The following is a 26,606-nucleotide window of genomic DNA, read 5'->3' on the forward strand; positions in this document are numbered from 1 at the left end:
ACTCCAAAATCCAAAATGGCACACAAATAGAACATCAAAAATAAAAAGCTAAAAAACTACCAAAAGTAGATAGTACAAAGAATAGGAAAAGCTATTCCTAAAACAATAAATTAGTCAGTTTTATATACAATCAAAGTCCTTCCAAATCTCCATTCCGAATTCCCAAATCGCTTGAAAGACCCAATGCTTCGCCATACATCATTAGACCCTAAGTCTAAAGTAAAAATATAACAGCTAGTAAATTTGTTTTTAGAGCAGTCTACAAAAGACATTAAACGTAAACTTCAAAAGCTCCAAAAACCAAATAGGAAGAATTTAAAAGCCCTATTAGATGAGGCATGAAAAGTTTTTAGTAACCAAAAAAAAATATATATATAAGCAAATAGTAAAAAAACTAGTAGCAGTTGTAAAAGAAAAAAAAAAAGAAAGATCAAAGACCACGCAAGCAAAGACCGCCCCAGCTGGGCAGAGACCAGTGTGCAATTTGCGAAGAATTTAGTCACTAAAAATCAGTGTCCAAAACAAAAGCACCAAGAAAAAAAAGAACAAAAGAAAGAAAAAAGTAGTAGTCACACATATAAAAAAAACCTAAAGAAAACCAGTAAATCTTTCCCCAGCAAATCCACTAGTTATAAAAATAAAGCTAAAGAAAAAAGAAAATAAAGTAAAATTTTAGTTGACATGGGGGCAACATATTCAGTCTTAAGTAAAGCTTTAATGTCTGTAAAAAATAAGTATATAGTAATAAAAAAACAACTAGCCAAACTGAAAAATCATATTTCTGTAAGCCTGTAAAGTATAAATATGGAAAACAATATGACATTCATAAGTTTCTGTATATGCCCAACTCCCCAGATCTGCTCCTGGGGAAAGATTTATTAGCACAATTGCAAACAACCATTACATTTTTAAAAAATTTAAAAATTGCTCTAGAAGTAAATAATCAAAAATATGTAAAAATGTTAAGTTTAACAACAATTAAAACAAAAAAAAATTAGTGAAAAAATAATAAGCCAAGTATTTCCTGGGGTATGGGCCTCTGATATACCAAAAAGGGCAAAAAATGCACCTCCTATATTAATCAAACTAAAAAAAAAACCAACCAGCCAAAGTTAAGCAGTACCCCTTAAAAAAGAAAAATTAAAAAAAAAATTAAAACCTTCTGCAATTAAGATTGTTAAAAAAGTGTCAATATAATTTCAACACTCCCATTTTACCTGTTCGAAAACCTGATGGCTCATATCAAATAGTACAAGATCTGCAAACTATCAATAAAATAACTAAAAATCTTTACCATGTAATAGCCAACCCATATACTCTACTAACATGCTTGACACCTGAACTAACCTAGTTTACCATTATAGATTTTAGAAATGCCTTCTTTTGCCTCCCTCTCCATAAAGCCAACCAAAAAATTTTTGCCTTTAAATGGCAAAGCCCTAAAAGTGGGTGCAAAATGCAGCTCACCTGGACACGGTTACCTCAAAGTTTTAAAAACTCGCCCACCTTGTTCGAAGAACAACTTGCAAAAGACGTGGAGGCCTGGGAAGCCCCATCAAAAAAAAAAAAAAAAAAAAAAAAGCTGTTGCAGTACGTAGATAACCTCTTAATAACCACCCAAACAAAAAAAGCATGTGTAGCCTAAACAGTAAGCCTCCTAAATTTTCTAAGACTCCAAAAGTACAAAGTATTAAAAAAAAAGCTCAAATAGTAAAACAAAAAGTAATCTACCTAAAATACAAAATCACTGTGTACTGGTTTGAAAGCAAAACCAGTGAGACACTCCAAGTCAGTAATACAATTTAATAGGAAAAAAGAGAAAAAATAAAATACATGCAATAATACAAAAGAGAACCATTGACAGAGTCAGGATACAACCTGACACCCTGTCAGTCAGGGTGTTGGTAGCAGTCCGTATAAATGGTGGCTGCAGTCCTCCTGGATGACAGATGTGGTTCAGTTGAAGTAGTGGTCCTGTAGAAGGTGCAGTTTTCCTCCGAAGGTCCAGCCATGATGTGGAAAAGGTCCGACTTTCCTCTGGGATCCAGTGGAAAGGGCTGTCTTGGTGTTCCAAATCTCAGTTTTTATCTAGGTAGGAAAGGCTTGGCTCTTCCCCCTGGCTGGAGCATCTCCCAATGGGATGATGTAATTTTATCATACAATAGGACTTAATGGCCGATTAACAGAAGCTATCTTCTGGAGGAAGAACGGATTGTGGAAAAGATAAAGATGACCATCCCCCCTGATTTTTATCAGATGGCACATCAGCAGAGGATATGCCAAACTCCAAAACCTGAAACAATCAAAAAACTGCAAACCTTTTTAAAAATAACAAAGTAGTGCAAATTGTAAATCTATGAACTACTTATAAAACCACTGTATGCTCTCATTACAACTAAAACCAAGAACCTTCAATAAACAACAAAAGCCACACGAGCCTTCGACCAACTCAAGAAGGCTCTTATGTTAGCCCCAACTCTGAGACTGCCAAATGTAAGTAAACCATTCTTCCTATTTTCCCATTAAAAAACAGGGGATTGCCCTAAAAATGCTAGCCCAAGATCTAAGCCCATATCAAAGAGCAGCTGCTTACTTTTCTAAACAACTAAACGCAACAGTCAAGATACCTCCAATCCGTAACAGCAATTGTTCTAAACATCCAAAAAGCACACAAATTCACCTTAAGCCAAAAAATGACTGTACTAATGTCTCACACAGTGTCCGCAGTGCTGGAAGTGAAAAGTAGCCACTGACTTTCCCCACAAAAATTTCTAAAATACCAAACCATTATAGCAAAACAAGACGATGTAAAAATAGTAGTAACTAACATTGTCAACCCAACTTCTTTCCTCAATGGAAACCAAAAGAAACCAGTACACCATGACTGCCTGGAAACCATCAAAGCCACCTACTCCAACCGCCCAGACCTGAAGTTCGCTCCATGAAAATACATTTTGAAGGAGGTAACCCTGAAAAAAGCTCTCTTTCTCTTCCGGCAGCAGTGCAGGTAACAGGGTCCACCTGGCCTTGCGGGGCTGACGGGGGGCAGGGCCGGGCCCCTGTCTGGGGAGCTGGCATGTCCCAGCAGGGAGGAGGGGTGGCCATCAACAGTGAGTGCTGTAGCTGAGACCCAGGGAGGCTGATTAAGGTCCCAGCCATTCCCTCTCCTCCCCCTTTCCAGTACAGCCTGAGTCTCCTGAGATCCTGGCACAGCTCCAGCATTACAGCCTTGCATTCCCCGTGTGAAATCATAACTCTTTCAATGCTCAAATAAGACTTGCAGACCTTTCAATTCTCCCCTGAGTTAGAGGAAAAAATAGAAGAGCTAAGTTTCTTTAGATGGAAGGAAAATGAGAAGATGCTATGAAGGTTGGCTGAAAATCCTTTTGTACGTTGTAGGGATGAACTGATATTGCACTAAATATTCCTATAAACCATGGAGAAAGACATGGGGGGGTTGGAGTGTTCCATTTGATAAATTGTTGACCAAAAGCACCTGTGTTAAGGATCCTTCGCCCGGAGGGGATCTCTGTTTCTGGAGATGAAGCATGAACAGAGAGAAAGAGAGATGAAGAGAATTTTTGGTTTGGAACAGTTCATTCTTAAAAGTAAATACCCCATGAGTTTAACATGGCCCATAAGCACAGCTTTGGGAAAGTTGTGAAGATGGGAAGAGCTTCACGATTTGCAAGTTTTTTTCCCAGGTGGATGTGAATCGTGAAAGTAAAGCCACAAGAGAACTAGTTTTTTTCCCTCCTTGTGGAGAAGTCCCTATGGCCTGACAAGAGGAAACTTCTCTCTCTGAAGTTAATTGAAAAGGACTATTTAATTTGGGAACTGACTGAAGTAGTTTTTTTGTATATTTGTTTTGTTATTATGAAGGTTGGGAGAGGGGAGGAGGGAGTGGTCCAAAGATCTTATTCTGAATTTGGTTTTTTTCTTTCTTTGTGTAGTTAATAAATTTCTTTTTATACTCTCTTAAGTTTTAGGCCTGCCTTGCTTTTGCTTCTGGTTCTGTCTCACAACAGAAAATGAATATACTTAAATTGGCAAATCAAACCTATAACAGTCACAAAACATTAGAGCTCACTTAGGAAGTGAAACACAAGTCAGTCATGTATAAGACTTACAGTTGCATTCATTAATAACTAATCAGTGAATTTTCTACCTCTGGTCCAGTCTCCTCATGCCTTTCTTCACTATCTTATTTCTTTAGCTAACCTTATTGCTTCTGCAATACTTGTGACAACATATTTTGTCCTCTGCTACCATATAGCAAACAACAGTATCAGTATTCCTAGGTGGAATTTACAAGTCATTAAGCATTCTTCTAATTTATCTGTTAAATTTATTTGAAAAATTAACATCAGTGATTGTAAAATATGTGGTTTTGTTTGCACTATAGCACCAAGTAATTTCAAAAGTAATTCCTAGGAAAAATGCCATAATTTGGCCAGAGTGCTCCCTTTCAGCAGCCATTAATATACTCAAGGCCACTCTCCCACACTGAACTCGAAGGGACTCAGAGTGACAAAACAGCTATATCATAGGCCCTCCTAAACTCTGAGCCTGTTATTGTCTTCTCTGGTTAAGTGGAAACTGGCTTATATGAAGTTTAGAAAGCTGCATCTCAAAAGGCTCACAGCTCACAGCAGAGCCCAACAGAGCACACTCTGGCCTCCAGTCTTCTCCTTCAACACGTGACACAGGTTGATGAAAAATCATCTGAGTAGGCTTCAGCAGTGAAGAGATCAGAAGTTACCCTTTGATAGGGTTAAAAAAATTCTCGGATTACTCAATGGTTCCCAAGCGTGGACAATAAGATACGTAAATTTCCCCATCCTGATGCGCGGTTTCCTGTGTCTTTATCTCCTGTAAGAGAATACAGGAAGCAGAAAGGTATCCTGTTTTACCAATCACAGACAAGCAGGTCACACTCTTCATTTCTGAATTGCCACGAGATCACTGTTAAGCAGTTCCTTTCCAAACTAGGTCTGTCTATTGCCTTTAGCCAGGAGTGTGTACTTCACATTTGAAACTTCATACAGAAACACGCATCTGCTTCTATCTTCAGACAGGCCGACTGCTCTTTTGGCTTTCATTCAATTGCCTACTCATGCTTTAATTAATCATTATCTTCAAAGGTAGCAAATCTTAGAATTCTCCTCCATTCTAGAGACTCACATTTTACATTATACAGGTGGGGCTGCCAAAGCCATCCCAGTGTCACCGAGTGAATTCATATTTGTAAATGTTTTTTCTTTTCCTACTTAAATATTCATACCTGTTCAGGGCTGAAATATTCCCTTTTCTTTCTGTAGAATTTTTCCCATTGTTATGTTAAGTATTTGTGGCTACAACTTAGTAGCAATAGTTTTCTCTCGCAGGGGGGTGGGGGATAGGGGGACACCGGAAAAGGAAAGGTGGGACAGGGGTCTGGGGCAGGCTCTCGCTCTCTCACTTGGCTCGTGGAGTGAAAGGAGGACGGCCCGTGCTCTGATCTAGCATCTTCCCTGCCATCCCAGTGCCGAGAGCCACGTTCCCTGCCGTCGAACACCGCTCTGCTCCTCTCCCACTTCATGCTATTACCTCCAGACACTCTGCCGAGCACCACGACCGACACCATGAGGGGGGAGTCACTCCTCCATCCCTCTCACACCTGGGCCGCTGCTGCCATCACCCAGCCCTTTTCAACTACGCAGGACCTGCCCTGCCCCACAGCACTGGTAACTGAGAGAAGGGAGAGGGAGCCTGTGGCCAGAAAGAGACTGGAACTGAGCTATATTGTTCTGTTTCGTTCTCAATTTTTACAGCTGTTGTTGTTTCTGCTATTTTGCCTTGTTAGATATCAGTAAAGAACTGTTATTCCTATCCCCATTTCTTCTGCCTGAAAGCCTCTGATTTGAAACTATAATAATTAGAAGGGAGGGGGTTGCACTCTGCATCTCAGGAAAGGGATTCTAGCCTTCCCTTAGCAAAAGACCTGTCTTTCAAACCGAGAAAGATTTTGGCACCCAATGTGGGGCATTTCCTGAGGGCATTGAGAGAGAGGTAGAAAAGGGAATAACAGTTCTTTAGTTACCCAAGTTTGCGGCAGATGACACCATGCTGTCCAGCTTACCCTGGTTTGGCCTCCATGCGGTCACTGCTATATTTCTCCCATTTGCAAGCCCTTTTTTAAACATGAGTCTCATAACCAAAGTTACTGTGGCTATTATCCAGTTCATTTTGTGGGTTGATCAGTTGAGAAATTCATGGATTTTTAATTTTCTCTGGAAGATGGCCACATGGATTCAGAGCTATCGCACTCTAAGTGTGTGTTTCTGGGGCTACTTCAATAATGGTACTTACTGTGAGGAAGAGACAGCAGGTGAAATTTTCTCCCAACCCATCACACGGTTTTTGAAGTTCACCCCACCAGTCTTCAAGGGGTTCAAATCCGCTTTAAATGCTAATGACATTATACTGTGGCTAGTGTTGCTGATATCCCTGTTAAACCTGTTCTATATAACATTCAGAGATAAGGGGAGATTGACTTGGATAACAACCCTGATACCTACCCCAGGAAATAGTGATGATGCCCCAAAGCCTGATCCTGTCCAAGAGACTAGGAATGCTACCCCAGAGCCTGACCCTGTTCCAGAGACTAAGGATATTACCCCATAGTTTGACCCTGCCCCACAGCCCACCTTGGAGAGGAACCACCCGGAGGGGGTGGGGGTTCTAGTGAAGGAGATACATGAGATGGGCCAGATGCTGAAGGAGTACCTTTCCCCAGCTGGTGAGAAACCCTCCCCCTGCCTTAAAGAGGGAGACTCTGATGGTGCAGCAGTGGGACCCACAGACGTTACATCTGTCCAGGTTCCAGCTGAACTGCAAGGGCACTCACAGCCAGCAGCAGTTGCCCCTGTGGAAACTAGGAAGTCTAAGATGAAAACAAGGCACCTAGATAATAAGGGTCAGGAAGGAGGCCCCTCATAACTAAAGGGGATCCAGAAGTTGAAATCATCACCGAGTCCCTGTCATACGAGTCTCCATAACCTGTGAAAAGACATTGTATGACGGGGCCGTGAAGCTTTTACAACCTGGTTACTGCGGGTCTGGGACCTTATGGGTACAGGTGTGCAACTGGATGGTACTGAGGCAAGGAATTTGAGATCCTTGACCCAGGACTCAGGTGTGGACCAGGTATTTGTAAGGGAGCCAGGCCTCATTTCCCTCTGGGAGCAACTTTTAATGAGTGTGAGAGAGAGGTTTGTCCACAGAGAGAGAATGCAGGAGCACCATCAGAGAATACGTTGGAATACCCTTGAGGAAGGGATCCAACAGCTGAGAGAAGTGGCAGTAATGGAGGTGCTCTTTGGGAGGGATGGACAGCATGACAATGACCCTGACAAGGTCAGGTCCACAAGGCAGATGTTGTGGAAACTGGCAAACCTAGGGCCAGCTCAATACACCACCTTTATTGCAATGATTAATGCTGATACCAACCAAGTGACAGTGGGTTCTGTTGCCATCAGGCTCAGAAATTTTGAGAGTATAATGGCTGGCCCAGTGCAGGCTCATGTCTCTGCTGTGGTTAAGGAACTCAAAGAGGAGTTTAAGGAGGAGATGAAGGAGATAAGGGAAGTGGTGAGGAAGATCAGTGCAGTACCAGTGCAAGTCATGGACCCCAAAATTAGAGCCTAACGCCCCCCAGCAAGGGAGAGAGGGTACACCCCACACGCTGACCAGTGGTTCTTTCTACGTGACCACGGGGAAGACATGAGTAGGTGGGATGGGAAACCCACTTCTGTCCTGGCAGCATGGGTGCGCCAACTCAGGGAAGGAAACACTAACCAAGGGAGCTCCACTAAAGTGAAGGTAGCCTCAGCCTCCCATGACCAAGCTGCAGGGTATTACAGAAGGGAAGATGATCTGTCAGATCCCCTTGAAGGAACCTCCAGTATGTATGCCCAGGAGAGAAATAATAACCAGGGCTAGAGGGGCCCTGCCTCTAGCCAGGGAGAGGCACAGGAAAACTGGGTCTTTTGGATGGTGCGGATCCGATGGCCTGGCACAGCAGAGCCACAGGAACACAGAGCATTGGTTGACACTGGTTCACAGTGTACATTAATACCATCGGGACATGTCGGGGAAGAACCTGTTTCAATTGCCGGGGTTACAGGGGGATCTCAGGAATTGACTTTGCTGGAGGCTGAGGTGAACCTGACTAGGAAAGAGTGGCAGAAACATCCAATTGTGACTGGCCCAGAGGCACCATGTATTCTAGGCATAGACTTCCTCAGGAACGGCTATTACAAAGACCCAAAGGGACTCAGCTGGGCTTTTGGAATAGCTGCTGTGGCAGCAGAGGGCATTAAGCAGTTGAACACCTGGCCTGGGCTATCAGAAAACCCATCTGCAGTGGGACTCCTCAGGGTAAAAGAGGAACAGGTGCCAATTGCTACCTCGACAGTGCACCGCCAGCAGTACCGGACGAATCGAGATGCCGTGATCCCCATCCACAAGATGATCCTTGAGCTGGAGAGCCAAGGGGTGGTCAGTACGGCCCACTCATCCTTCAACAGCCCCATCTGGCCTGTGCATAAATCTGAAGGAGAATGGAGATAGGCCGGGGACTATCGTGCCTTGAATGAAGTGACTCCACTGCTGAGCGCTGCTGTGCCATACATGCTGGAACTCCACTATGAGCTGGAGTCCAAGGCAGCAAAGTGGTATGCCACTATCGATGTCGCCAATGCATTTTTCTCCATTCCTCTGGCAGCAGAGTGCAGGCCTCAGTTTGCTTTCACATGGAGGGGTGTGCAGTACACCTGGAACTGACTGCCCCAGGGGTGGAAACACAGTCCCACCATCTGTCATGGATTGATCCAGGCTACACTGGAGAAGGGTGGAGCTCCAGAACATCTGCAGTACATTAACGACATCATTGTGTGGGGGGACACAGCAATAGACGTATTTCAGAAAGGAGAAAAGATCATTCAGATTCTGCTGGGAGCTGGCTTTGCCATTAAAAAGAGCAAAGTCAAAGGGCCTGCCCAAGAGATCCAGTTCCTGGGAGTAAAGTGGCAAGATGGACGGCGCCAGATTCCCAGTGAGGTCATCAATAAGATTACTGCAATGTTTCCACCAACCAGCAAGAAGGAAACACAAGCTTTCCTAGGTGCCATAAGTTTTTGGAGAATGCACTTTCCTGAGTACAGCCAGATTTTAAGCCCTCTCTACGGGGTCACCTGCAAGAAGAATGATTTCCACTGGGGCCCTGAGCAGCAGCAAGCCTTTGCCCAGATCAAGCAGGAGATCACTCATGCAGTAGCCCTTGGCCCAGTCAGGACGGGACCAGAGGTGAAGAACGTGCTCTACTCTGCAGCTGGGAACCATGGTCTGTCCTGGAGCCTTTGGCAAAAGGTGCCTGGTGAGACGCGAGGCCGACCACTGGGATTCTGGAATTGAAGTTACAGAGGGTCTGAGGCCAACTATACTCCAACAGAGAAGGAGATCTTGGCCGCCTATGAAGGGGTTCAAGCTGCCTCAGAGGTGGTTGGCACGGAAACACAACTCCTGGCACCCCAACTACCAGTGCTGGGGTGGATGTTTAAAGGAAAGGTTCCCTCAACCCACCATGCCACTGACGCCACATGGAGAAAGTGGATTGACCTCATCATACAACCTGCCCGTATTGGAAACCCAAATCGCCCTGGGATTTTGGAGATAATTACCAACTGGCTGGAAGGGGAAGACTTTAGCCTTGCCGACGAAGAGGAACAGGAACAAGTGACCCGGGCCGAAGAAGCCCCACCGTATAACCAACTGCCAGCAGATGAAACAGGCCATGCTCTTTTCACTGATGGTTCCTGCCGCATCGTGGGGATGAACCGGAAGTGGAAAGCAGCCGTATGGAACCCCACAAGTCAGGTTGCACAAGCTACCGAAGGAGAAGGTGGATCGAGTCAACTTGCTGAACTCAAAGCTGTTCAGCTGGCCCTGGACATTGCTGAAAGAGAAAAGTGGCCAAAGCTCTACCTTTATACTGATTCATGGATGGTAGCCAATGCTCTGTGGGGTTGGCTGGAAAGATGGAAAAGGGCTAACTGGCAACCTAGGGAAAAACCAATCTGGGCTGCTGATGAATGGAAAGACATTGCCACCCAGGTAGAGAAGCTGCCTGTAAAAGTCCGTCACATAAATACCCATGTCCCCAAGAGTCGGACTAATGAGGAACACTGACACAATGAGCAGGTAGATCAGGCTGCACAGATAGAGATATCAAAGATAGATTTAGATTGGCAGCACAAGGGAGAGTTGTTCCTGGCTCGATGGGCCCATGATGCCTCAGGCCACCAGTGTAGAGATGCCACCTATATGTGGGCATGAGACCAAGGGGTGGATCTAACCATGGACAGTATTTCTCAAGTTATCCATGACTGTGAGACATGCGCTGCCATCAAGCAAGGCAAGAGGGTGAAGCCGCTTTGGTATGGGGGATGATGGTCCAAATAAAAGTATGGAGAGGCCTGGCAGATTGACTACATCACACTGCCTCAAACCCGCCAGGGCAAGCGCTATGTACTGACCATGGTGGAAGCCACCACTGGATGGTTGGAGACCTACCCTGTGCCTCATGCCACTGCTCGGAACACCATCTTGGGCCTGGAAAAACAAGTTCTTTGGAGGCATGGTACCCCTGAGAGAATTGAGTCAGACAATGGGACTCATTTCAAGAATAGCCTTATAAACACCTGGGCTAGAGAACACGGCATTGAGTGGGTGTACCATATCCCCTACCATGCACCTGCTGCAGGGAAAGTTGAATGGTGCAATGGCCTGCTTAAAACCACCTTGTAAGCACTGGGTGGGGGAACTTTCAAGAACTGGGAGATTAATCTACCAAAGGCCACCTGGTTAGTGAACACCGAGGTTCTACTAACTGAGCAGGCCCTGCCCAATCTGAGCCCTTGGGAATACCAGATGGAGATAAGGTTGCAGTGGTACACATGAGAGGTATGCTAGGAAAAACTGTTTGGGTGAATCCTGCCTCCAGCAAAGACAATCCCATCCGTGGAGTTGTATTCACTCAGGGACCAGGTTGCACCTGGTGGGTGATGCAAAAGAACGGAGAGACCCGATGCATACCCCAAGGAGACCTTGTTTTAGGGTGAAATACCTATAGTACTGTGCTTATATCTGTAACTGCATGTATGTATATAATGTAACAGTTTTAATTTGTTATAGCATATTAGTATGGGAAAAATTCAGGGGTGGATAATGTTAGGGGTTGAGTTGTTCCCTTTTCTTTCTGTGAATTTTTTCCCATTGTTATGCTAAGTATTTGTGGCTACACCTTAGTAGCAATAGTTTTCTCTCGAAGGGGGGTGGGGGATAGGGGGACACTGGAAAAGGAAAGGTGGGACAGGGGTCTGGGGCGGGCTCTCGCTCTCTCACTTGGCTCGTGGAGTGAAAGGAGGATGGCCCGTGGTCTGATCTAGCATCTTCCCTGCCATCCCAGCGCCGAGAGCCACGTTCCCTGCCGTTGAACACCGCTCTGCTCCTCTCCCACTTCATCCTACTACCTCCAGACACTCTGCCGAGCACCACGACTGACACCATGAGGGGGGAGTCATTCCTCCATCCCTCTCGCCCTGGGCCGCTGCTGCCATCACTCCAGCCCTCTTCGACTGTCCAGGACCTGCCCTGCCCCCACCACCTGTAACTGAGCGCAGAGAAAGAGGGCCTGTGGCCAGAAAGGGACTGGAACTGAGCTATACTGTTCTGTTTTGTTGTCAGTTTTTATAGCTGTTGTTGTTTCTGCTATTTTGCCTTGTTAGATATCAGTAAAGAACTGTTATTCCTATCCCCATTTCTTCTGCCTGAAAGCCTCTGATTTGAAACTATAATAATTAGAAGGGAGGGGGTTGCACTCTGCATCTCAGGAAAGGGATTCTAGCCTTCCCTTAGCAAAATACCTGTCTTTCAAACCGAGACAATACCCTACTGTTCAATGCCCATGGACCAATCACTTTTAGTAGGACTTATGTAAGATATGAATTTTTTAGCTTAATAAGTAAGTTTTAAATAAGAACAAGTGTTGGGAAAGATAAGGATTTGGCCGGAAGTTCTCACAGATATGTACATATAACAGAAAGATCTTTGAATGTGGAATCTGAAGAAGGAATAGAAATGATAGCAAGTTTTGATATAGAAGAAAAGAATTGATGAGCCAGTCTTGCTGGGTAATTAGAAGGCAAAGAGCAAGTGAGTTGAAAGGGGCTTTTATGACTTAGAGCAAAGGATAAATCCACGTCAAATAAAAGATGTTTTTACCAAGCAAAAAGATTTTCACAGGCAAACAAGAAAGCTATGTTGCAAGTAGAGAAAAGATCTCAGAATTTTCCACTGCAAGAAAACTGAAAAAGACCTTCTAGCTTAAACTGTAACATATTAAGTTTTTGTGATTGGAAAATAGTAACATGAATATGGTAATGTTAGTAGTTAGGATAGGCTATAGGTAATAGTAAAGGTATTGATTGGTTGTCATTTATTAAGATGCTCTGCAATGAAAAGTATATAATGCATTGTAACCAGAACTAGAGTGAGCTTCAGACGAACCTACAGATGTGGCTGAAAAGGCTGTGGGCTGGGCTCTTGTCACCCACAACCTGTGAATTACTGTATCATTTGGATATAATAAACAGCATTTTAAAGAGCCACCTGGAGCCCCGCATCCCTCATTTTGGCTCTTACAAACGAGTCATTCAAAAGTCATAATACTGTGTGATTTAGTATGCCATTTGCTTGACTTTACTTGCTTAGCATGAGTAGCTGTATTTACTGAAGCCTTAGGCTGCAAGCTGTATTTTCACCATAGATATGCTTTTGGCTAGAATAGAGTTCACTTTCCTAGTAATTTTTCTAGTAGCTGGTACAGTACTGTGTTTTGAAGGTGTAGAAGCCCAGAGATTTCTTTGTTCTGCATGCCTATTTAGAGGCACCCAGCTCAAGCTGACCTGCTGCTATACCACTCTATTAAACTACTTATTTTTATTAAATCCAGCATCTGAGACTGCTGTGGAAAACCTAGGGTTGAGCCTGAAAAAGAAGGAAGTGCACCCAAGAGTAAGTATGTATTAAAATTCCATTGGCAGACTTAATGGAAACAGAGAGGAGTGTGTGGCCTGATCAGTGTAAACTGCACAAGGATAAATAAGTGATGGGAAATATACCCAACACAGAAAAGGGGGTGCCCTTGACCAAGGTACTACAAAACTGGAAAAGAATTTTGGTACAGCAAATTATCAAAAAGAAGTACACAAATATTTTATATCAAGAAGATTGGCCATTTATAACTAGAGATGGAACCCTGGCAGAACAGTAGCCACCACAAGGGACCTTTGACCAGCACAGACTCACCTTTCCACAACATAGACTAAAGGATAGGTTCCTAGGACACATGGATTAGTGGTACATTTGGGATGGTTGGGCATGGGAGAAAAAATACCCAAGTCAGGTGCGAGATGAAAGAGGTATCACCAAAGGTAACGCTTGCAGTAGCTGAGCCTACTGGCCCAGACAAGCCTCAGATAATTGCTCTGCTGGGTGCCAGACTCTGTCCTATGCTTTCTAGTGTCTTGCCTAATCCTGCTGCTATGCAACAGAAGGCTGTGGTTGGAGCACCACCTGTATTGCAAATATTTACTAAACCACCTTGGAATCCTGGTGACTTGGCTCTATGTGGGAAGTAAAATGCCAAGACTAAGGAAGGATGCTGAGAAATGTACTCAACTATCTTCCAATATATGCACTGGATACAATCCAAGCTAGGGAGATACCGAGGTGTTGCTGAGGAAATGATTCCAACCTGATAAGAGATAAATAATAAGGATGCTGAATTGGCTCAACAGGCAAGAGATGACAGAAACCCCTGGGCAGCAAATAATTCAAACTAGGACTATAACAACTACTCATTTTTTCATCTACCAATTCCCTAGGGCTGCTTTCAATCCATTCTCCACTCACCTTGTATTTGTGCTTGGGATTTCCCTGACCCAGGTGCAGGACCTTGCACTTGGACTTGTTGAACTTCATGAGGTTTGCACAGGCCCACCTGTCAAGGTCACTCTGGATGGCATCCCTTCCAGTGTGTCGACTGCACCACACAGCTTGGTCTCTTCAGGAAACTTGCTGAGGGTGCAGTCAATCCCCCTGTCCATGTCACTGACAGAGATGTTAAACAGTACCGGTCCCAACACCAACCCCTGAGGAACACCATTCGTCACTTGTCTCCACTTAGACATTGAGCCCTTGACTGCAACTCTTTGAGTGCGACCATCCATCCAACTCCTTATGCACTGCATGGTGCACCCATCAAATCCATGTCTCTCCAGTTTAGAGGCAAGGATGTCATGCGGGACAGCATCAAATGCTTTGCACAAGTCCAGGTAGATGATGTTAGTCACTCTTCTCTCATCCACCACATCTGTAAACCCTGTCATAGAAGACTAGCAAATTTGTCAGGCACTACTCACCCTTAGTGAAGCCATGTTGACTGTCAGCAATCACCTCCTTATTTTCCTTATGCCTTAGCATAGTTTCCAGGAGGATCTGGCCCATGATCTTGGCAGGTACTGAGGTGAGACTGACCAACCTGTAGGTTCCTGGATCTTCTTTATTTCCCTTTTTAAAAATGGGGGTTATATTTCCCCTTTTCCTGTGCACGTGAACTTGTGCACCTCCAGGTTCCTTAAATAGTCTCAAACCTGATTGCCACCTCTAGCAGGCAGTTCCTCATTTTCCCATTCCCTGCCTTTGCCTTCTGCAACTAGGATGGTGCATCTGGAACACCTGCTGGTGAAGACTAAGGCAAAACAGTTGTTGAGTACCTCAGCCTTTTCCATGACCTGGATAACCAGGTCTTCCCTGTCCTTTGGGAGAGGGCCCACATTTTCCCTAGTCTTCCTTTTATCACCAAGTAACCCACAGAAGCTTTTCTTGTTGCCCTTGGCATCCCTGGCCAGGTTTAGTTCTGTTGGAGCTTTAGCTTTCCTAACCTGATTCCTGGCTGCTCAGACAATCTATATTTCTCCCAGGCTACATGTCCCTGCTTCCACCCTCTGTAGGCTTCCCTTTTGTGTTTGAGTTTGTTTGTCCAGCAGCTGCTTGTTCATCCATGCAGGCCTCCTAGCATTTTTGCTTGATTCCCTCTTCATTAGGATGCATTGCTCCTGAGCTTAGAGGAGGCAATCCTTGAACATCAAACAGTTCTCTTGGACGTCCCTTCCAGGGCTTTATCCCATGAGACTCTACCAAGCAGATCCCCAAAGAGACCAAAGTTTGCTCTCCTGAAGTCCAGCGCAGTGAGCTTGTTGTAAATCCTCCTTGCTGCTGCTTTAAGGTTCTCGAACTCCACCATTTCATGATCACTGCAGCCCAGGCTGCCCTTGAGCTTCACATTCCCCACCAGCCCCTTCTTGTTGGTGAGAACAAGGTCCAACATAGCACCTCTCCTTGTTGGCTCCTCTATCACTTGGAGAAGGAAGTTGTCATCAACATAATCCTGTAAACTCTTGGATTGCTTGTACCCTGCTGTGGTGTTGTCCTTCCAGCAGATACTGGGGTAGTAGAAGTCACTCCCTCTCATGAGGACCAGGGCTTGGGAACTTGAAGCCACTTCTACCTGTCTGTAGAAGGCCTTATAAGTTTGATCTTCCTGGTTGGTTGGCCTGTAGCAAATTCCCACTATAATGTCACCTGTCCCTCCTCCCTTTAATCCTGACCCATAAACTCTCATTCGGCTCTTCATCCATTCCCAGGCAGAGACCCATTCACTCTAGCTGGTCACTGACATTTTCATTTTGTCACAAGTTCTAAAGTACTAGAACTAGAACTAGTATGTTATATATATGCAAAAGGGGTTTGAGGAAAAAAGGAAGTATGTTCAATTGTGTCAGTTCACACCACCTGAAATACAGGTACCTTATATACAACCTGGAGATGGAAGTGTTAATTAAGGTATTTTTCACAAAAATCTAAATTAGAACCCAAATGGGAGAGGCCATATGCTGTCTTAATGTGTTCTAATTTTGCTTTTAAAGTTTTATGAAAAGAAAATTGGATAAACCATTCTCATGTCAAACGAGCAATGAATAACCAACCAGCTAACAAATATCTGCATTGCAAAGAATCTATACCAAAGACATGAAGTGGAGTATCTCACTACTCTTGGTGCTGTTAATCCAGAGGACCACAACTGCATGGCTAAGTATAAAGTCAATGGATGACTCACTGTGGTATAAAGTTAACAAGACTAAAGGGGACGTATGTGACATAGACTTTTCTGGGCTGGGTGACCGAACCTCGGAAAACCCAATCAAAGAGCTCTCTTTTTGCAAATTGGATACAACTCAAAATCTAACTTTGATAGAGATAATCAGCAAGAGGAAAGTTCATTGTTCCAATACTACTAACTCTTTTTTAACATTCAATTCCAGTTGTTGTGTATGGTTGGACACACAGTTTCAAGTAAATAGAATATATGTTAATGTGACACAAAAAAATTCACTTTCACCTAGATATGGTTTTGACTAGAATAGACTTAATTTTCTTCTCAGTAGCTGGTACGGTGCTGTGTTTTGGATTCAGTATGAGAATCATGTTGATAATAGACTGATGTTTTAGTTGTTGCTACATAGTGCTTACTCAAAATCAAAGACTTTTCAGTTTTCCATGCTCTGTCAACCGAGCTAGTGCACAAGAAGTACAAACCAAAAGATAAAAAGGCTACAGACATCATCAGAAGTTGCAACTTGACAAGATAAGAACAGTTAGTGGCCTGCATGGACACAGAGAAAAAATACAATTAAAGGGTTATAAGACCCCAGACTAAAAATTACCATTGGACCAAGAGGTGTGTGCAAGGTATGTGAAGAATGGGTGAAGAACGTGTGCATAGACTACAAGGGCATAAAAGTCTAGGGTTTTCTTTGTTTAGGGTCCCTCTCCAGAAGCACCCAGGTCAAGTTGACCTGCTGATGTACCACTCTTAAATTATTTATTTTTATAAAATCAGATGCCTGAGACTTTGCTGTGGGAAACCTAGGGTCAAGCCTGAAGAAGGAGGAAGCACACCTGAGAGTGAATGTGTGTTAGCAAGGAGTTGAAAGGGACATCCATTGGCTCACTGGAGCTACCTACTATGAAGGGACTCTGGTGGAAGCAGTTAAAATCTCAGGTGGTGTGTGTGTGTCTCCTTGAATGGTGTGAGAATGCTCAGGCATTGGCTTCTCCTTTAACACAGTTCTTAATATACAAGACTTTTAATAACTCTTCAAATCCCTTTGTCTCTCAAGGGTTTGTTAACATTAAACCAAAGAAGTTGCAAATTGCCTTCCCTTAATTCTAACGAGTCAGGCTACATCATGTGCTCTGCACATTAGTAGCAATTAAGCTATAAAAAAAGAACTAATATCTGTGTCATGTGAAATGTATTCACATTTTCAGAAGTTAACTGAACACTAACAGAATGGTTATTTCAACTGCAATTTGCTACAGGTGTTCATTTCAATCCTTCCACTTCTTGAAGCATCTTACCAGTTCCATCATCTGCATCATTCTGACCAGTCTCCCCAATCTCTGATTTTGTCCCAAAGCCATCAGTGGCAGAAGACTCCATATAGTCTGCAGGGTTAAATGTCCTAAAGTTTTAAAAGTTTAAAAATGGACAAGAACACATGGGTCATTCAATGAACATAGATGTCATCATTTTTATCTGAAGTTGCATTAGGTTTAACTTCTTGATTTCCACATAATCTATCTTGATAGTCTTGGATTCAAAAATTTTTCCTCTATGAGCAGACACAGATAAATAGGGAGAAAAGAATGGGAGAAAATAAATGAAGAGACTGAAAAAAATTACTGTAGAGAAATTGAACTAAACCAGCAATTCCTGAAATAGCAGTTAACAGCAATACCTACTCCTCCAGTCTTATAAAGCATTAGTTTATATGCACAATGATAAGCCTCTCAGCTGATAGTTTCTCAGAAGGTGGCTTACTGATGAGAAACCATTATCATGTCCTTTCAGAGCACCAGACTTGTGCAGGACAGGAGTCAGAACATCAGTAAGACTATTTCAGAATGCACTCTTGACACCGATGCCAAAACACACAGATGAAGCTAAAAGGTGAAAAAGGATCATTGAAGAAAAACCTCTTTTCAGTTTATCATCTACAGGTATGAACAAGAATTATCAAAAAAGTAGAATGGATCTTCTGTTCATCATGACATCAATGATGTTACATGAAATGTCATTAAAGGCAAACACTGAAAGTAGTGGAGGCTACACTTCATGAAGCAAGTTATTCCACCAAAACTGAGAACAAACTTTAGAGCTGCTGAGTAACTTCTTTTGATTTTGTTTTAGGGTCAAAGTACATCCAAACAGCTAAAGCATGAAACCTCAAAAACAGAAGAAAGTTTACAATCACTAATCTTTCTGGTTTTATATAGAACTTGAAAGTTCTACATTACACTGAAACAAATCTTTTTTTAAATTGACCTAGAACTATATGCACCACACAAAACTTTCAGTCTCCAAGACACTACTGATGGCCGCTACTCATAGGTACAAATGGGCTCCCCAAGTTTGAGATATTAACATTGAGTGAACTTACATTAGGTTTGTATAGGTGTGTCTAGGTAGAAATACTGGTTTAAGACAAAAATAATCCATTAATAATCTAAGACATTTTGAATTTCTATATCTATACAGGTTTATCAAACATTCAGCAATATTAAGACACACAGTGGCAACACTCAGTTAATATTGCCAGTGAGTTTGATCCTTGTCAAAATCTGTGCTCTGTTTCTTACCCCATGCCTTGGGCTGAAAACCTCCCAGCTCCTCTCCCTCTGCCACATCCAAACCCTAGGAGAGAAAACACCATTTAACAGCAACAGCAGAGGAGCCACCAATTCCTAGTCTGTCACATTAGAAAATATAGCAGTTGAAGAAAAAAAAGTACTGTGGTTAAATATCATTTACTTCCCAAATTTCCCTAACACATGCAAGTAAGCCACAGTTCATCTAAGACTTCGTGTTTCAGTAGGACTTGCAATTCTTTACTATCTTTTCTGTATCTAGTGAAGTAGATCCAAATGCCAAGACTTTACCTAAAGAATCATCCCATGAGACTGCTATTGCCAAATCATTAGACATTGTTCAAAATTTCATTTAATTTTTCCATCTTGCCTAAATGCATTAAAATTCCAGCCTTCCTGCATACCTTGATCAAGAAATTCTATCACTTCTTATCTGTGAGAAGAAAGTTTAAATATTCCATTTGCTTCCTTCTCTGACTCAGCCCACCCCTACCCTCCTGTGCTTTCACCAACCTGTTCCAACATATTCCTTCTGTTTCCCCTTTAAGCATAACTACTGACATGAAAATTATCCAATTCAAATTACTCAAACTTCCTTTTTATCACCCACAAAGAATATTAATTTCTATTTTAACAACAACAAATATTTGTTGCCTCCAATTTCAGTTACCAACCTCAGTTTACAAGCTTCTTAATATAGTGAATGGCTTTATTTTTCCATGTTGCATAGTACCAAGAAACATGAAAATTTTTGTGTTACTTAACCATCCATAAAGCACATGTCTATGCAAACTGTTAGAAACTATTTCTTACATGTGGCATATTTCTACATAGTTTTGATGGAATTTTTTTCTTTTTTATAACCTCAGTATCCGAGGCTTCTTCAGTTTGTTGGGTTTTTTTGAGGGAGACTATGTATATTATTTGGTATTACAAGAGTTGCTGTTGAGAACAAAGTGATGTTTATTTTAATGACAAAATTGTGTGGTTATAAAAAGTCACTGAAAAACTACAAGCTTACTAGAGCACAAAAGTTATAATCCCAAGTCACTAATATACTGGCTGTCCAAACATCAGAATTACCTATGAAAGGCTTCAAATTTGGATCAAAATTACCCCTTATTTTGAGGGGATCATCTAAACTGAGTAAACAGTAGCTCCAAGACATGGTAAATTCAGCTTAGAAAGTTCCTATTTTAATGACTTTCCTTTTCCTTCCCTCACCACTTGTTCTCCTCCTTGCCCTAGTTCACTGTCCATGTTTTAAAAGACATTTCTGGACCTCTACAATACTGTGGTGTTTTGACCTTGGCTGTAGGTCAGGTGCCTACCAAAGCTACTCTTATCGCTCCCCTCCACAAATGGACAGGGGAGAGATCACTCACCAATTACCATCAGAGACTAAACAAACCCGACTTGGAGAAATTAATTGAATTTATTACCAATCAAAATCAGAGTAAGATAATGAGAAGTAAAACAAATCTTAAAAACACCTTCCCCCACTCCCCCCTCCTTCTCAGGCTTAACTTCATTCCCGATTTTCTACCCCCTCTCCCCCAACAGTGCAGTGAGATGAGGAATGGAGGTTACGGACAGTTCATCACATGTTGTTTCTGTCGCTGCTTTCCTTCAGGTAAAGGAGTTGTTCCCCTGTTCCTGCATGAGGTCCTTCCCATGGGAGACAGTCCTGCATGAACTTTTGCAATGTGAGTCCTTCCCACAGGCTTCAGTTCTTCATTAACTGCTCCAGCGTGGGTCCCTTTCATAGGGTCAGTCCTTCAGGAACAGGATGCTCCAGCATGGGTCCCCCACAGGGTCACAAGTCCTGACAGCAAACCTGCTCCAGTGTGGGCTTCTCTCTCCACGGGGCCACAGGTCCTGCCAGGACCCTGCTCCAGCACAGACTTCCCACAGGGTCACAACCTTCTTTTGGGCATCTACCTGCTCCAGTATGGGGTACTCCACAGGCTGCAGGTGGGTCTCTGCTCTCCTGTGAACCTTCATGGGCTTCGGGTAAATATCCTGCAGGTCTTCACCATGGGCTGCAGGGGAATCTCAGCTCTGGCACCTGGAGCACCTCCTGCACCTCCTTCACTGACCTTGGAGTCTCCAGCACTTTCTCACATATTGTCACTCCTCTCTTCCTTGGATGCAATTACTTCTGTGCAATATTTTTTTCCCCATCCTTAAATATGTTATCACAGAGACATTACTACTGTTGCTGATTGGCTTGGCCTTGTCCAGAGGTGGATCCGTCTTGGAGCCGGCTGGCATTGGCTCTGTCAGACATAAGAGAAGCTTCCAGCAGCATCTCGGAGAAGCCATCCCTGTAGTCCCTCCCTCCCCTTGCTACCAAAACCTTGCCATGCAAACCCAAGGACTTCTTAGAAATATCAAATTAGCAGGATAGCTTTATCCACATTTTGATGAAAGGGTTTACCCCTATTCTATACAGGATGACAACCATGTAAACCTGAAGAGGAAGGATTCCCATTTATCAATGCAGAACAACAAGAACACAGAAAAATGAAGTCTGACACTAGGCCATTTTCCCCTCTTTGCACTCTTTTCACAATCTTCTGAAGAGACAGATTAGGAAAGGGGTAACAACTACAACCTGGCAGTTGCCACCCCTCTTCACTGAGCCCACACATGGAGCTGTGCTCTTTGCTCTGTCATAAACAGTGTCCCAGACCCTGCTGTACCCATCTGATAACTCAGCCTTCTAAATCTCCTTGCTCAGCCTACCTCTTCTACTGCTCTTCTCTCCTTCACCCACCTAAAATCCATAATCTGGGAAGCTGATTCATGACATTACAGGGTTGCAGCTTTAGAAGTCAGTGCACTCTGGATTATCTTTCTGCTTAATAAATATTGGTTTTGTTGGTTTTCTTAAAAGAGTAGAACCAGCTAGAAAAGTTTACTTGGGGACACTGTACTTCCTACAGCTATCAATACAGCATTAAACACCATTTATTAATGATGCACAGAAGAGAGAGAAGTTTTTTTACAAACTCAACTACAAGACTGACTGGGAGCTGCAAATCACAGTAACAGTCAAGCAGAAATATTTTTGAGTGAGGCAGATATTAGGTATAAAGAGAGTAGCTGGAATAGCTAGCATGAAAGTAGAAATAGATTTTAGAAGAGGAAGTAAGTCTCCCCAGCCTCCCAAGTGCAAAAGTCTGAAAAAAATACTTTAGCATATTACACATAAGATGAAGTTTTAGCAAATAAGGCGTATGTAAGATACCATACCAGGATGGGCACAATCAACTACTGGCTAAAAACAGCAATAAAAACTTCTAACAATTTTAGAAACTGCTAGAAAAACATCATGTTGTTCCTGAAGCTCAATACACAGTCTTAGACTAATAATCAGCAAGGCATTTTCAAAGTGATCTGGTATAAAAAAGTTAATCCTGAACTTGAATTTCAAGTACATTCCCTTAACTTTGTAAAGCTGTGTCTATGCCTTCTGTCAAAACTGAAATTGAGTTTAATCAACAAATACAACAAAAAGTATTCTAGTGAAGACAAAAGAGCAGTACCAAACCACAGGGTTAGCACTAAATTCAAATCTGTAAGACACTTATGAAGAACTGATTCAAAATATGGGACAGTGAGTACCCACCACTGAAAGACCACCCTGACACAGAATCTCATACATCACGGTCATTAATGCAAGATGCCAGTGGGAAGGGCTGATATTCTCCAACACAATCAAACCACTATTATAGTCTTAAATTCTCATGCTAAGAAAGTTACTTCACTGCCAAAATTAAAACATGGCCTTAAAATAATTAAAAGGCACACAGCCTTCTAACATAGAGAAGTTAGTCATGAAGCAATTGTGAGTGGCCATCAGGTATTTCCAAACTTTTGCTACTTTTTAACAGTGACTAAAAAGTCAGTGAGCAAACAGGGCTTCACACAATTCAGAGCAGGAACCCATATTCTGAGCATGCAATCCCACAGTAACTTAAATCCATTTAAATCAGAACGACTACAACAGAAGTTTCTCACTAGTGATCACAACTCTGCTCTTTCCTGCACTAAGCTTTGAACATACTGTCAAAAAGTACGTGAGCACAAAACCACCATCAGAAAACAAAATTATTAGGTCACTGTTGGATCAGCTCTTCAAACCAATTTCCCACTTGCTAAATGCCAGAAAACCAGTCACCTTTACACGAGGGTAAGCCACCAAAACCCCTGTTGTCCCCAGCTACCATGCTGCCTGACCCCTTTTTATTTTTTTGGCTTGGTTAATTTTAAACTTAGATCAATCCTCTAATAAAGTTCAAATGTACCAGGAGACAGACAAGATCAATTCCTCTCAGCAGTAATGACAGTTTATGCTTTTAACATAAAAAGTATAGCTTTAACACTACTCTAAAGAGATACATAGATATTATTTATATTACAACAGTCAATGTTCACTAATTTTTTTTCCTGTACTAATTCACAATCAGCAATTTTTCTAACAATATTTTTATATACTGACAAAAAGACAACAAGTGACGTGGCATAGCTCATTAAATCTTCCACTGAGTCTAAAGGAATAGACTTTCTTACAATCAATCAGCATATTGAGCACAAAAGCAAATAATGGAATCAGGCAAATAACAAAATTACACACACCTCCCTCAGTTGACTAGGTTCACATTAGTCACCACTTATTCCATTTATATTTTTCTTTTCTGGAATGAATTATAGAGAAGTCAACCTAGGCAGACAGTGAGATTTTGTTTCCACTAAAACTCATTGGGAGTTAAAAACACTTATAATTACTCAACCAAGACTTCACTCTGGTACCATCCATGCTTAGAAAGAATTGTTCATCTCATATACAACTATTCTTCCCACAAAACAAATGCACACTGCATGGGAGCATGAGAAAGGTGTGTAGCATCACAACTCAGATTGAAGCACTCCATTAACTTAATAACCTAATCTGTAAAATCCAGTTTTCTGAGCTTGCAGACCTAAATCTTTCCACTTCATCACAGATGCTTTATTTTGAAATTCATATTTTCACACTGACAGGTTTAATTAGGTGAAGACACTTTAAGGTTAAGAAATAGATGTAAGAACAGTAAGGGAATGCAGACTGGAAGTGCAGGCAACACCTTAGATTTGTGCTCATCTCTGACTAGACAATAATCAAACAGTCCTGGTCTCTGCTTTGGAAATACAGAGCCACCCATCCTCCCACCAGACACAAAGGTGACAGAAGTTTAAGGCTTACAAAGAGATAAGGAGGCTAAGTATAGAAAATTTATATTCTAGGTATTCCATATTACCAAAACAAACACTGAAGTTATATTCAACATATTATAATATCTTGATATTAATTATATATATATTACCATTCAAATAATTTTGTCTTATTAGTTATCATAAAGCTAGAAGGATTAAATCAGTTTCATAATATAATGCATGTACTCTAGTAACCATTTTTAGAATCAGAATAATTAAGGTTGGAAAAGATCTCCAAGATTAAGTTCAACTGTTGACCCAGCACCAACATAATATCCCCAAGTGCCACATTCACATGCCTTTTGAACACTTTCACCATCTTGTAGTGAGGGGGCAAAAATTCAACACAGGATTCGAGGTGTGGCCTCACCAGTGCCCAGTACAGGGAAATGATCATTGCCCTGGTCCTGCTGACCACACTATTGCTGATACAAGCCGGGAAGACATTAGCCTTCTGGGCCACCTGGGCTCATGTTCAGCCAGCTGTTAACCAGAACCCCAGGTCCTTTTTTGCTGGGCAGCTTTTCAGCCACTCTGCCCCAAGCCTGCAGTGCTGCAGGGGGTTGGTGTGACCCAAGTGCAGTACTCAGCACTTTGCCTTGTTGAACTTCATACAATTGGCCTCAGCCCATTGATCCAACTTGTCCTGATCCCTCTGTAAAGCCTTTAGACCCTCCAGCAGATCAACACAAACTTGGTGTCATCTGCAGACTTATTGAGGGTGCACTTGATCCTCTCAGCCAATCATGGATAAAGATATTAAACAGGACTGGCCTAAACACTGAGCCCTGGGGAACAGCACTAGTGAACGGCCTCTAGCTGGATTTAACTCTGTTCCCTGCCACTCTCTGAGATCAGCCATCCAGCCAGTTTTCTACCCAGCTAACAGTGCAACTGGCCAAGCCATGAACAGCCAGTGTCTCCAGGAGAATGTTGTGGGAGACAGTGTCAAAGGCTTTACTAAACTCCAGGCAGATACCACCCACAGCCTTTGCCTCATCCACTAGGCAGGGGGCCCTGTCATGGGAAATCAGGTTGGTGAAGCGGGACCTGCCTTTCCTAAACCCATGCTGTCTGGGTCTGATCCCCTGTTGTCCTGTAGGTGCCACATGATGGCACTCAATCTGTTCCATAACCTTCCCTGGCACTGAGGTCAGGCTGACAGGCCTGTAGTTCCCCAGCTAATACTTCCAACCCTTCCTGTAGATGGCAACCCAGGACTGGTGATAAGTGATTGAAAGTAATTTGGTGAGCACTTCTGTCAGCTCCCTCAGTACCCTTGGTTGGAGCCCATCCAGCCCCAAGAACTGGTGTGTGTCTAAGTGGTGTAAGCAGGTCATTGACTGTTGGAGTCAGTAACCTCACAATTGACCATTTCCCCTTGGATTGTGGGGGCTTCATTCTGCTGTCTCCATCTTCCAGCTCAGGGGGCTGGGCACCCAGAGAACAAACTGGTCTTGTTATAAAAGACTGAAGCAAAGAAGGCATGGAGTACCTCAGCCTTTCCTCATCCTTTGTCACTATGCTTTCTCACACACCTAATTAAAGATATTCTCCTTACCCCTCCTTTTGCTGCTGATACAGAAACATTTTTATTGTCTTGTATGGTAGCAGCCATATTAAGGCTTTGGCCCTTCTAATTTTCTCCCTGTATAACATTATTACATCATTGTAGTCCTCACAAGTTGCCTGCCCCGTCTTCCAAGAGTGATTGACTCTTTTTTTCCCCACAGCTTCCAGCCAAAGCTCTTTGTTAAGCCAGGCCCACAGTCTTCCCCAGGAGCTCGTCTTCTGGCACATGGGACAGCATGCTCCTGAACCTTTAAGAATTCCTTCTTGAAGAATGTCCAACCTTCTCAGATTCCTTTGCCCTTCAGGACTGCCTCCCAAGGGAGTCCATCAAGCAGTCTCCTAAAAAGACTAGCAGCTATAGCACGGAGGCTGAAATACTGAGTATCAGGGTTTTCCCCCCTCAGTGAACATCATATTTTCACCACAGTGTCAATCCCATTTCTTCTATTTTCAGTGCATATAATTTCTTAAAATTATATTGTTCTACAATAAAGAAGTAACACAATGGGCCAGAAAATCTTCCTCGATAAAACAGTCAGTAAGATAACTCCAGTCTCAGTATGTAGCTTAAAATAGAGACAATACATTGCAAAGATATTAGCTGACCCCTATTTTCTTATCCAGTGCCTAGATTCCTACATACACACACTCTGCATGAAACATTTCTAAAAAAGAGTTCTGTAGTGATTACCAGCCATCTATTTACTTGCAGCTGAAGCACCTAATTCTGTGTAACAGAAAAGACTACCAGATGAAATGACAGAAGAATTTTATTATTATTTTGTCTTGGTTTTGTAGACAAATTTAGGTAAAACATTCTGGAAGGAGCGTTTCCTCTAAAAGGGAAAGTGCTTCAATAACCCCCTTCTGCCAATGAGAGAAACTGAAAAAAAAAG

The 26,606-nt window shown here is 42.7% G+C and overlaps 1 protein-coding gene across 9 annotated transcripts in view; it reads right to left on the minus strand.

Annotated features, from left to right (window-relative positions):
• Positions 1-26,606, minus strand: part of LOC148220295 (ubiquitin-associated protein 2-like) — a 221,675-nt gene that overhangs the window by 134,402 nt on the left and 60,667 nt on the right. For 8 of the 9 annotated variants that reach the window (XM_088155556.1, XM_088155555.1, XM_088155552.1 and 5 more), the window contains exons 7-8: positions 18,868-18,922; positions 17,587-17,690 (exon numbers count right to left, since the gene is read on the minus strand). The exons of the other annotated variant lie outside the window; for it this stretch is intronic. In XM_088155556.1, coding sequence (XP_088011682.1) covers positions 17,587-17,690; positions 18,868-18,922 — 159 coding nt within the window. The remainder of the gene's footprint in view (positions 1-17,586; positions 17,691-18,867; positions 18,923-26,606) is intronic. 9 annotated transcript variants of the gene reach the window in all.

The sequence above is a fragment of the Sturnus vulgaris genome, chromosome W, assembly GCF_052056855.1.
Source record: "Sturnus vulgaris isolate bStuVul1 chromosome W, bStuVul1.hap1, whole genome shotgun sequence".
Classification (NCBI taxonomy): Eukaryota; Metazoa; Chordata; class Aves; order Passeriformes; family Sturnidae; genus Sturnus; species Sturnus vulgaris.